The sequence below is a fragment of the Pristis pectinata genome, chromosome 17 (genome assembly GCF_009764475.1).
Source record: "Pristis pectinata isolate sPriPec2 chromosome 17, sPriPec2.1.pri, whole genome shotgun sequence".
Lineage (NCBI taxonomy): Eukaryota > Metazoa > Chordata > Chondrichthyes > Rhinopristiformes > Pristidae > Pristis > Pristis pectinata.
The window spans coordinates 12,607,620-12,621,093 of record NC_067421.1 but is presented as its reverse complement, the minus strand read 5'-3'; the positions used below and the strand labels follow the sequence as shown (position 1 = coordinate 12,621,093).

At 44.0% G+C, this 13,474-nt stretch overlaps 1 protein-coding gene and 1 long non-coding RNA gene across 2 annotated transcripts in view; one reads left to right on the top strand and one right to left on the bottom strand.

Annotated features, from left to right (window-relative positions):
• Positions 1–8,778, top strand: part of LOC127579323 (uncharacterized) — a 43,586-nt gene extending 34,808 nt beyond the window's left edge. The window contains exons 2-3 of the long non-coding RNA XR_007957660.1: positions 6,574–6,692; positions 8,676–8,778. This is a non-coding gene — a long non-coding RNA (uncharacterized LOC127579323). The remainder of the gene's footprint in view (positions 1–6,573; positions 6,693–8,675) is intronic.
• LOC127579322 (citron Rho-interacting kinase-like) overlaps positions 1–13,474 on the bottom strand; it is a 196,458-nt gene that overhangs the window by 48,686 nt on the left and 134,298 nt on the right. Inside the window, 4 exon segments of the mRNA XM_052032041.1 lie at positions 6,629–6,725; positions 6,728–6,808; positions 7,969–8,106; positions 8,670–8,834. Of these exon segments, the coding sequence (XP_051888001.1) occupies positions 6,629–6,725; positions 6,728–6,808; positions 7,969–8,106; positions 8,670–8,834 (481 nt within the window).

Here is a 13,474-nt window from a genome sequence, read left to right as displayed (position 1 = left end):
CTACAGTTAACCATCTCCAGGGAGATAATACAGTTCTCTGCAGAAACAGATGACTGTTGAGGAAGCATTGGGGATCCCTAACAGGAGGGAAACTTAAAAAGCAATTGATGTGTGGTGTAGGCAAGAATAGTAGTGACATTTGCAATTAAAATCATAACGGCAAAGGAGTAGCCGCTCAGGACATTGAGACAACAGATTCAGGTAGAATAACATAGAACAGTACAGCACAGTACTGGCCCTTCAGCCCACAGTGTTGTGCCGACCTATATAAACCTTATCTCCATTCAATCTATCCCCCTTTCTACTTCACCTCCCATAACCCTTTATTTTTCTTTTGTCCATGTGCCTATCTAATAGTCTCTTAAGTGACCCTATTGTATTAGCCCCTACCACCACCCCCCGCACTCATTCCAGGCACCCACCACTCTGTGTAAGAAAAAAACCTACCTCTGACATCTCCCCTGAATTTTCCTCCATGCACCTTAAATGGGTGACCTCTAGTATTGATCACTGCCACACAGGGGAAAAGATGCTGGTTGTCCACTCTGTCTATGTCTCTTATATTCTTACATACCCCTATCAAGTCTCCTCTCATCCTCCATTGCTCCAAAGAGAAAAGCCCTAACTCACTCAGCCTCTCCTCATAAGACATGCTCTCCAACCCAGGTAACATCCTTGTAAATCTCCTTTGCACCCTCTCCAAAGCTTCCAAATCCTTCCTATAATGTGGGGACCAGAACTGAACACAATATTCCAAGTGTGGTCCAACCAGAGTCTTATAGACCTGCAACATTACCTCTTGGCTCTTGAACTCAATTCTCCGGCTAATGAAGGCCAGCACACCAAATACCAGCACACCATAACTGCCCTATCCACTTGTGAGGCAACTTTAAGGGATCTATGTACTTGACCCTATTGGATTCAACTGTTTTAAGTAGTTCTTTTAACACGTATAGTGTTTAATACACCACAAGTGGCTGTACAAGGTATAATCACTTTTCAGCTTATTGGTTCATCCATCAGGTGAATATGTGTTTTCTCATTGGTTGGCTTTGCCACAGGTATCTAATAGGTTTTCTGATCAGACTATTGTTAGCTGAGGAGTACCTCTTATCTCAGGTATAAAAGGTGTTGTTTTTGTTAATCTCTCTCTTACTCTCTCTCTTGCTTATCTTGCTCTCTTCCCTCTCCCCCAGCTCATTTTAGATCCTTTGTCTTGGCTCATCTCTTAGTGGTGAAGCTAGTGCCATGCGCTCTGTGACTGTTTCTTTCTTTTAAACTTTTCCAGTAAAACTTTGTGAAGCACCATGTTGTTTTCAACTCATTCTTGGACTCCAGAAATAACCTGTGGATTTGTAAATAACAGGATCCGACAACCCCAAGATCTCTGTTCCTCCACGCTGCTAAGAATCCTGCCATTAACCATATACTCTGCCTTCAACCATATACTCTGCCTTCAAGTTCATTCTTCCAAAGTGTATCACTTCACACTTCTCCAGATTGAACTCCATCTGCCACTTCTCTGCCCAGCTCTGCATCCTGTCTTAATCCCATTGCAACTTTCGATAACCTTCTTCACTATCTACTACACCACCAACCTTTGTGTCGTCTGCAAACTTACTAACCCATCCTTCCACTTCCTCATCCAAATCATTCATAAAAATCACAAAGAGCAGGACTCCCAGAACAGATCCCTGTGGAACACCACTAGTTACCGACCTCCAGGTCAAATACTCCCCTTCTACAACCACCCTCTGCCTTCTGTGAGCAAGCCAAGTTTGAATCCACACAGCCAATCTTCCATGGATCCCATACCTCATGAATTTCTAAATGAGCCTACCATAGGGAACCTTGTCAAACACCTTGCTAAAATTCATGTATACCATATCCACATACAAAGATCATCGTTAACGCTCCAGCAATCTCTTCCCTCGCTTCCCATAGTAACCTGGGGTATATCCTGTCTGACCCCAGGGACTTATCTATCCTAATGCTTTTTAGTAGGTCCAACACTGCTTCTTTCTTAACCTCAACATGCTCCAACACATTTGCCTGTTCTTTGCTAACCTCACATTCGTCTAAGTCCCTCTCACTCTCTCACTGGTGAACACTGAAGCAAAATATTCATTGAGGACCTCTCTTACGTCCTTTGTCTCCAGACACATTCCACCATTCCCCCCCCCCCCCCCCCCACATCCCTGAGTGGTCCTACCCTCACCTTCGTCATCCTCTTGTTCCTCACATACGTGTAGAATGCCTTAAGGTTTTTCTTAACCCTAATTGCCAAGGCCTTCTCATGTCAGCTTCTGGCCCTCCTAAGTCTCTTCTTAAGTTCCTTCCTGGCTACCTTATAACTCTCAAGAGCCCTATTTGATTTTTGCTTCCTAAACCTTAAATACGCTTCCTTCTTCCTCTTGATGAAACCTTCCACCTCTTTTGTTAACCATGGTTCCTCCACCCTACCATCCTTTCCTTGTCTCAGTGGGACAAACATATCTAGAACCCCATGCAAGTGGTCCCTAAACAACCTCCACATATCTGTAGTGCATTTACCAAAAAGCATCTGTTCCCAGTTTACGTTCCCAAGTTCTTGTCTTGTACCATTGTAATTTGTCCTCCCCCAATTAAATATTTTCCTATAATGTCTGCTCCTATCTTTGTCCATGGCTATGCTAAAGGACAGGGAATTGTGGTCACTATCCCCGAAATGCTCGCCCCCCGAGAGGTCTTTCACCTGACCAGGTTCATTGATTAATACCAGATGCAGCACGGCCTCTCCTCTAGTCAGCCTGTTTACATACTGTGTCAGGAATCCTTCCTGTACACACCTAACAAATCCTGCCCCATCTACACCTTTTGCACTAAGGAGGCGCCAATCAATAATAAGGAAGTTGAAATCACCCATGACAACAACCCTGCTATTTTTGCACCTTTCCAAAATTTGCCTACTTATCTGTTCCTCAGTATCCCGACGGCTACTTGGGGGCCTATAGAATACTCCCAATAGAGTGATGGCTCCCTTCCTGTTTCTGAGTTCCACCCACACTGACTCATTAGACGGTCCTTCTGTGATGTCCTCCCTTCCTACAGCTGTGATATTATCTCTGATTAGCAATGCCACCCCCCACCCCACCACTTCTATCTCCTTCCCTATCCCTTTTCAAACATCTAAACCCCAGAACCCCAAGCAGCCACTCCTGCCCTTGTGACAGCCAAGTCTCTGTAATGGCTACAACATCGTAATTCCATGCACTGATCCATGCTCTAAGTTCATCACCCTTATTCTTAACACTTCTTGCATTAAGGTAAACACATTTCAACCCATCTAACTGATTGCATTTATGCCCCGTCCCCTTCTCTGGACACATCACATCTACTTCTACACCAACTGATCCATCCTCTACTCTGGACGCTCTGGTTCCCATCCCCTCACCAGGCTTGTTTAAACCCTCCCCAACAGCTCTAGCAAACCTGCCTGCAAGGATATTGGTCCCTCTCCAGTTCAGGTGTAACCCGTCCCTTTTGTACAGGTCATACCTACCCCAGAAGAGACCCAATGATCCACAAATCTGAATCCCTGCCCCCTGCACCAACTCTTTAGCCACTCATTAGTCTGCCATATCTTTCTATTCTTTCCCTCCCTGGCATGTGGCACAGGCAGCAATCCAGAGATTACTACCCTTGAGGTCCTGCTTTTTAGCTTCCTTCCAAATTCTCAATACTCGCTCTTCAGGACCTCATCCCTTATGTTACCTATGTCATTGGTGCCAATGGGCACCAACACTTCTGGCTCCTCACCCTCCCCCCTTAAGAATGCTGTGCACTCGATCTGAGACCGTCCCTGATCCTGGCACCTAGGAGACAACATACCATCTGGAGTCTCGTTCTTGTCCAGAAAATCTCCCGTCTGCCTCCCTAGCCAATGAATCCCCTACCACTATCGCATCCTCTCCCCCACCCCCCCTTCCTTTCTGAGCCACAGAGCCAGACTCTGTGCCAGAGACCTGGCTGCTGTGGCTCTCCACCCAGTGACTCATTCCCCCAACAGCATCCACAAAACAATACATTTGTTATCAAGGGAAATGGCCATCGGGGTATCCTGTACCAACTGCCTATTCCTTTTCCCTCCCCTAATGGTCACCCAACTACCTACATCCCCCCACCCCTTCTGGTTACTCCCATCTATCATCTCCTCAGCTTCCTGAATGATCCGGAGTTCCATCCAGCTGCCAGCTCCAGCCTTCCTAACGCTGTCTGTAAGGAGCTGCAGCTGGACGCACTTCCTGCAAGTGAAGTCAACAGGGGCACTGCAGGTCTCCCTGATTTCCTACATCCTACAGGAGGAGCATACTTCTGCCCCTGACTGCAAATTCCCACTGTTCTATAAAAAAGAAAATTACAAATAACAGCAAAGAAAGAGAACCTACCAGAAGTCTTTGCTCACCTACTCCGCCTCTTCACGCTGAAGCCTCTTTAAGCCACAGCCTCAGCTCCCACTCCAACAATGGCCGCTCCAAGATAGTTTATTTAGTATTATTCACTCCTCTTTCTCTGTAGCTGCGCAAATTATTTCTTCCCACATCCTGTCAAAAGCCCTTTTTGAAAGCCACCCTCACACTGAACAGTGAGTTCCAAATCATAATTAGTCTGTTCGTAACAAATGCTTTTTCATCACATCCACAGAGTCTTTTGACTTTTATTTTGATTGCGTCCCCAGAACAACTACGAACCAGAAACAGTTTATTGCTATTTTACCCTAAAACCTGTCACAATCTTGCACATTACAATCAAATTTTCATCTCAAATGTCTTTGCTCCAAGGGGCAAAAGCCTAGCTTCTCCAACAGACTGAGAAAAGTTACCCATCATCTTCCGCTCTGAAAATTGACTCTCTGGCATTTGTCCTTGAACCAAAATTTTAACCATGATGTCACCAACCTGTAGTTTACAAGCCCCAATTTTATTAACAAGCTTTTTTATGTAAGACTTTGTCAAATGGCATCTGCAACTCCTTCTGATGACATCTGCTGCATGCCTTTCACCAATTTTCATCAAAAATTAAGACATTTTTAGCAAGCCTCCACTATATCCTTGAATTTCTTTAGCAGCTTGTTTAGTTGTTCTCAGGTTATTATCTCTAATAGCTTCCCTGCCACCAACATTAAACTGATCATTGTTGCTGGCATATTTTTACCCATGTTTCAAACAAGGGCACCAGATCTACTAATTTCTACTTTTCTGACACGTCCTTGTTTAGGGAGGATTAGAATTCCTGAAAATTAAAGACAGTAGATGAAAGCTGAAATAAAAACAGAAAATGCTGGAAGCACTCAGCAGGTCAGCTCACAATGTGGAAGGAGAAACAGAGCCACATTTCAGATCGAAGACCCTTCGTCAGAAATAAGGAGAAGAGAAAATAAGTCAATATGTTGAAGGAAGGATGGGGGAGGGATGGATAGGACCGAGGGAATATTCTATGATTGGGTGAGGCTGTGGAGGGAACATCACTTGAGGAAATAAGGTTAGTCACTAGCTGGGAAGACAATCGCTCGTACTAAAAGAAAGTCCCCGACCTGTAATAAAGAATCTAAGCCTGGGCAGCAGGGTTAGCGGAGAGGCATGTGGAGCTATACAGCTTCCCTTAGTGCCCCTAGTCAAGAGGGGAAAGTGAGACAAATACACATCTGTCCTTGTGCAAAGAGCATGAATGCAAGATCTGAAGTCTCATTGTATCCATCATTTATAAGTAGTTTAAACATGACTTGTCCATTACATGATATCAATAATTTGATTAGATAACTGCTTTGTTTTTCACTTTGTGTGCATAGTAACTTACAAAAAGTTTACACTTGTAAATCTCCAAACTACAGACTGCTTCCTATATTTCTGGGCCTGAGATTGTCATGCCAAAGAGTCTACTCGTCCTGCTTTCCCGCAAACCTGGTCTTTTAGGAAGTTTCTTTTATATTCTGATCGTATTTACATTTTCAGTCTCTCCTGTCAAATTGTACTTCACTGCTAAGGTTTGATACATTGCCATTGACTCGTGCATGGACTTATAAATACAGTTCGGTGGCAATACCTTGTGAACCATCAATATTTAAATTAACTCCACTAAATCTTCCCGAAACACATTGCTACCATCTCAAGATTCCAAATGAATCCTTGTGAACAGGACTCCCTATTAGTCTCCCCATTTACATAGGATATACATAAAGCCCACATATATTCTGGTTAGCAATGTAGGGCCTCAAGATTCATACTGATAGCAGGAGGAAGAGAGAGAAAATGTTGGAAGACAAAGAGAGATGGAGAAAGGAAAAGAGAGAAATAAATAACAAAGAGATTGAAACGAGTGAAAGCATAAGAGTTAATTTTTCAAGAGGAAGAAAAAGGGCACAAAAGAAGGAAAGCGGAGGATTACCGAGAATCGCTGAGCCGAAACAAGACAAGGAGAAATCAAGGCACTTTCTATTATTTTTATCTGTGGGCAAACACAAGGGAATTTATTGAGATATTCTCCCAAAAGCAACACATAATTACAATTTATTATGTCAAATTCAAATTTTTGTAGTTATGAAAAAGAGTTCAGTTCACATTCGGACACTACTGCATTGAAGAACATTCACCTGGGAACTTTCATCCAGCCCTCCAGCCGCACATTTGATGCTGGATCCTTTAGCTGTAGGCCAGGTGAGTTCATTTTGTCACGGCAATAAGCTTCGTGAAGTGTGTAGCATATTCTGCAGGGAGCCCACACGTTGCTGGTAGACAAGAGGAGCATTTAGGATGGCACATCACTTGGCATTCTAGGTATAGAAAATAAGAACATTTAACAGTGTCAGATTAACAAAAACACCACATATGCAACACCTCTAACAATTTGATTCAGTAAAGGACTACATTTTTGATGGGAGTGTTGCATTTAGTCCTGGAATATCCCCTCAAACTGATACAATTCTGGACCTCGCCAACACATGGTCCTCTGCTCAATTTCTTGAACCGTTTATCCTCCTCAGCCCCCACCCCAGCTAGTATTATGCTCCTTAAAAAGCAATTGCCACTGAGGATGGACAATAAGCCAAAGGAAAAAATTGCATTAGGCTGACCACCAGGACATATTGCTAGAATAGGCTGGCAGTTTTCAATGATTGCGGCAGTTCCAGCAAGGCCCTTGACTTGTTTTAGGTGGTCAAGAACAAAATATTGTTGGTGAAGTCCATGAGCACTGGAATGTCTATGAGCGTAAAAGAGGGGAAAATTGCAAAGGCAAAAATGCAAATGGTATGAGAACAAACCAAAGGAATAAGGAGATTGGTGACCAAAAATTTTGTCAAAGAGATAAGTTTCAAGGAACATTTTAAAGAAAAAGATAAAGCTAAACGGGTAAGAAAGAAAGGGTTCCAGCTCTGAAGTAGTTCAGTAACCACAGGTGAATGGAACCTAGTGCAAGCTGAAATACGGGCGGCAGAGGTTTAGCCTAATTCAAGTTTATGAAAATTGGATGCTATCGAGGACAGCATATAAATAGTTAGACCTACTCAAGCAGGAGTTTTCTACCTTTGTAACACAAAGCTATCTCAGATATGCATAGAAGCGAGGCCAAAATATTTTTACTGCAAAGTTTTTTAATTATTTGGAACCTAAAGTGTGCTTAAACAAAAACACTGAGGGTAAATTAAATGAATCGGTATTTCTAAAACAGAAATGCATTAGAAAGAAAAACCTGCTGATGAAAGCCTACCATGACTCTCTGACTGTACTGGGAGCTCAAGATGATGAATTCACGATGACTGCAATATGGACTAGGGGAGCTGAGAAATTTAATTTTACAGGTCTAATTTTAAAACAATGCTGTATATACTTCAGCACTTGTTCAAAAAAAACAAAAAAAGACTCTTTCCATATGAAATACATTATAAAAGAATCAAGCCATCAGCTTAGAAGCACATTGGCCTTCACTGCTCACCTGCACACTTTGCTGCTTGGCGGCCAAAATGTACAGTATCCAGGCAAACAGCACATTTTGTAGCCCTCATGTTCAGGCCAACGGTGAAACGATGTGGAATATTATGATGCATACGTTCCTTCAACTGCCGACCAAATTCTGGGGAGAAAATGGAAAAAAAGAAATGGCTATTTGGTGGTAGCCATTTACTGTGTGTCCATTATTACCTGACACACAGACAAATTCCCCAAGATACTATAATCCCACCTCACAACTTATCACTATTTCAGCTCCACAAAGCCATTCCATACCATTGCATTACATCTTCACCTTGTGCTGATATTCCGAAATCAATCCAATTCCCAGCAATGTTCTAATACTCTGTCACATCCATGCAGGGATGGATGACAATAATCAGAATTTGAAACATTACAGCCTTTTCAAACTCCAGTGTTTGAAAGTCACTTGTACTGAAAATTACTATTGAAATATTCATTCTACCTATGTAGTTACATTTGGATTAAACAATGGTAACAATAGCAGTTTTCTACAAAAATTAGCATGCGGTAGCGGGAACTCCACATCACACACAATAATGGCTCCCAATATCACATGTTAAATGTATATTTAACCCTCTTTCTGGTAATACTGTAAATTTTCTTAAAGTTTATATTTGAAACATGGTTATGACTGTACAATTGTATTGGTCGACACTTCTTTACCCTCAGGAGTAGAAGATTCCTTCCTGTGGCTGGAGGGCGGAGCTAGCAGGCTGATAGGATTTGGCTGGTGCTCTGGGGAACGAACAATTGCAGACATGATGATCTGGTGCCTAGCTGTAGCTGGTGTTGATTGTGGCTGGTGATCCACTGTTTTAAAATGAGCAGCTACAAGAAGAAATATAGAAAAGGCTTAATCAGTGACAGTTTCAGACAGACAGTCGTAAGAGATTACTAACAACAATGATAGCAAAAAATGGACCAGCAGCACCAGAGACATCGTAAATACAGTGAAGCAGACATTACTTGAAACACATAATTTTATTCTTTTTGTCACCATCAACTTACAATCTTGCCCAGAATGAAGCCATTAGCCATAACTCACATTAACCATGAAACCTATGTGGTTACCAGGCAGTCTTCTGAAATTTGGTGCCAATATTTGCTCCCAAATGGAATTTGAGATCATATCACTACGGTCAGCAAGACTGGCTATTGTCAACACTACAATATCACCTAATTTCACCAGACACAAGAGACAGCAGATGCTGGAATCTGGCACAAAACATAAACTGCTGGAAGAACTCAGTGGGTCAAGCAGCATCCGTGGAGGCAAAGGTATGGTCGATGTTTCTGGTCAAGACACTGCATCAGGACTCACCCGATTTTATTTTTGCCCCAGTTCATCTGCTGTTGAAACCTTCATTGTTATTTCTAGACCTGATACAGCATTACATTTCTGGTTGGCTTACACTATTCTACTCTGCAATAAAATAGAAGTCATCCAAAATCCTGTCCTAACTCGGCCATCTCCCATTCTTTGCTTTTGTGTGTTCATCTACCAGGCTTTGGGCCAGCATTTATTGCCCATCCCTGATCACTCTTGAGAAAGTGGTGGAGATCTTTCTTGAACCACTACAATCCTTCTGGTGAACGTATTCCCATAGAGCTATTGAGTAGGGATTTCCAGAATTTAAAACTCCTGATGATGAAGGAATGGTCTGCAACTTCAAGGGGAATATGCAGTTGGTGGTATATCATTGCAAATGGAGCCCTTGTCTCTTTGATGGTACAGATCACAGATTTGGAATGTGCTTTTGGAGTAGTCTAGATGCAAGAAGAAGCATTCTGTGAACTCTATAGATTACAGCCAGTATGCACCTGCAGAGCAGGCAATGAATGGCTAGGATGGTGGATATGGTTCCAATAAATGGTCGTTGGTCGTCAAGCTTCTTGGCTGTTGTCGAAGTTGTACTCCTTCACACTCCTAAATCCTTCACTTTCCTTTGGGGTTTATAGTTCATGCAGTGGCAGAATGGGAAATGTTCCAAGGTGCTTTGTAAGAGCATTATCAGGTAAAATCTGATACCAAGCCAAAAGGAAATATTAGGGAAAATGAGCAAAGTTTGATAAAAAAAAAGTTAATTTTGAGGAATGAAGGAAAGGGAGTTCGAGGTATGGTGAGGTTTAAAGAGGTGGGTCCAGAATGTAGAGCTTTGGTAATTGAAGCCACATTTGTCTCTATCGAGCAATTAAATAATAAAAAAACTGCAAATACGAGAATCTGAAACAAAAATAGAAAATGCCTAAAACACCCAGCAGGATAGGCAGAATCCAAGGAGAGATAAACTGAACCAATGCTTCAGGTTGATAATCTTCCAACAGATTGGCTCTGCTTCACTTGCTGCAGATGCTGCCTGGCTTGCTGGATATTTATAGCATTTTCTATTTTGTGGAACAATTAAATTTGGGGATAATAAAAAGGTCAGAATGGAGAAACAGAGATCTGTGGGTTGTGGGACTGAAGGATAAGGGTGGGGAAAGGTCAAGGACTGATTTAAAAACAAGGATGAAAACTTTAAAAATTGAGTTGGAATCTTATTTAAGTGCAAATGGCAAGAAGTTCTACATAGGTGAATGGTGTAGCTGAACTGGTTAAATGCCAGTAGATCCTCTGAACAGAGTTGCTGTGTCCAAGCTTTGGTTCTTCTTTAAATTTTTTTTAAAATTTTATTTACAGCGTGGTAACAGGCCTCTCCGGCCCAACGAGTTCATGCCACCCATTTTAAGCCCAAATTAACCCACCTGTACGTCTGCCAACCTTCACCTAATGTTAGTGCCAACTGACCACGAATAACAACCACTAAATCCTTCTACTTGTATCTTCTCAGGATCTTTGCAGGAATTTTATCCCCTCCCCATATCCCTCCTCCAAAAACTACAAAATGCCCTTTCTTTTTAGTTTGGAAACAACAAATATCTTGTACTAGATGGTTTCTCTTATTGGAGTATATTAAAATACTAGATATAAAGTATAAATGTAATGTAATGTAGATCAGGGATGGCCAAACTGCAATGCAAGCTGCATGCAGCTCTTTCATGGTTCAGATGCAACTCTCAAGATTCACAGTAAACACATTCATTGGTGTTCTAATCTCATCAAATGTATATCAAGAGGCTTTGACATCCAATGCATGTTGCCTTCTAATCTCAGCAGTCTAGTCATAAAAGATGCACTCTGTAGAGCATTGTGGAACAATGACATCAGTCACACAACATTCAACCTCTGAAGGGTACAGAGCCTGTGTATTACAGGCTGTGCTCACTACTTATTAGATTGAAGTCGTAGCAGTCTTACATTGATTTCATAACTGACAATGATGTGGAATTGTAGAAGTAATATTATGAAGTAAACAGACACCGTAATGTGAGCAGCCTGGAATGTAACCATGAAATAAATCACAATGTTTTCAGCCAAGTATCCTCATAAATCAGAATTATGGAAAATCAAGATTGAAATCAAGACAGAATTATGGAAAATCAAGCCTGAAAAACAACAGACACTAATTTCTGAGTTCAGTAATGAAGCTGACATAATAATTGAAGTTAGTTTAGTTCATGCTAAATATCAATAATTTGATGTAGGATCTGTTAAAAAGATAATATTGCACAAGTGGCTGCAATTTTAGATTCAAATAACAAAAAGCATTAGCAATTAATAAGCAAATTCAAGTTTGCAAGGGTCACAGCCAGAATGGAGACTCAAATGCCTCTAATTCCGGCAGAAGGTAGGCATAATAAGAATGTGTGGCGACTCACCGTTTAGTCGGGCGAACCGGCTCGGCAGTCGGGTCGCGCAGCATCGGAGCGACGAGGCCCAAGATGGCGGCGGGCCTCGTCTTTCTGAGCGACGGGGAGAACCCGCGCGCAGGAAAGTCTTGATGACGTAATACTTACGTCATTGCCGGTTTCATTGGGCGGGAACAGTCTCCCTTAAAGGGCCCGCGCAAGGCGGGAAAATAAACCAGTTCTTGTTCGGCAATCCTCCGACTAGCGTCTTGTTTTATTCCGCGGTAGCAACCGCTACATTGGTGACCCCGACGGTCCAAACGGCTTTTGGACCCGCGCAATGGACGACAACACAGCAGCCAACGCAGTGGCCCTCAAGCTGCCCACCTTTTGGACACTTCGGCCCAGCGTCTGGTTTGACCAGGCCGAAGCGCAATTCCACCTTCGGCAGATCACCTCCGACTCCACGAAGTACTACCATGTGGTTAGCTCTCTGGACCAAGAGACAGCTGCCCAGGTTGGAGACTTCATCCAGTCGCCTCCGGAGGAAGATAAGTACCCGGCTTTCAAAGACCTTTTGATTAGGACCTTCGGCCTCTCCCATCGTGAGCGCGCCGTCCGCCTGGTTCATCTGGATTGCCTGGGGGACAGATCCCCATCCGCCCTAATGAATGAGATGCTAGCATTGGCCGAGGGACACAAGCCATGCCTGATGTTCGAACAGGCCTTCCTCAAACAACTCCCCGATGACATCCACTTGCTGTTAGCTGACGCCAACTTCAGCAACCCCCGTGAGGTGGCTACCCAGGCAGATGTCCTGTGGAGGGCCAAGCGCGAGAGCGGTTCGTCCGTCAAGATCACCAGGCCGCGAGCCCAACGCCCGCCTCGCCCGGCCCCAGCAACCGAGCAGCCACACCCCAGGAACGCAGACGACGACACGGGTGACCAGCTGTGCTTCTACCATCAGAGGTGGGGTGCGGAGGCCCATCGATGCCGCCCACCCTGCAAGTTTCAGGGAAGCGCCAGGGCCAGCCGCCGCTGATGGCTACGGCAGCTGGCCGCCGACAGAGCCTCCTCTTCGTTCAGGACAAGAAATCTGGACGGCGTTTCCTCGTTGATACTGGAGCGGAGATCAGTATTTTGCCCCCGACCAGCCGTGACACTCGTGCCAGGCCACCAGGTCCTCTACTCAATGCCGCCAACGATACAACGATACGGTCTTTCGGCACCCGTACACTTCAATTACAATTTGGTGGCAGCCGTTTTACCTGGACCTTTACCCTTGCCACCGTCGCCCGACCACTCCTAGGAGCCGATTTCCTTCGGGCCCACAGCCTGTTAGTCGACCTGCGAAGGAAGCGGTTAGTCCACTCTAGCACTCTCCAGACCTATCCCCTGGGAGAAATCACCCCACCAGCCCCGCGCCTGGACTCCATTTCCCTTTCTGGCAACGATTTCGCCAATCTCCTAGCCGAATTCCCATCAATTTTGGCACCTTCGTTTACAAATTCTAGACCCAAACACGGGGTACGACACCACATCATTACTACAGGGCCACCCCTTCATGCCCGAGCACGACGATTACCTCCAGACAAGCTCCGCCTGGCAAAGGAAGAGTTCCGTTGCATGGAGGAGCTGGGGATTGTTCGCAGGTCAGACAGCCCCTGGGCCTCCCCCCTGCACATGGTCCCCAAAGCCACCGGAGGGTGGAGGCCCTGCGGCGACTACCGCAGGCTGAA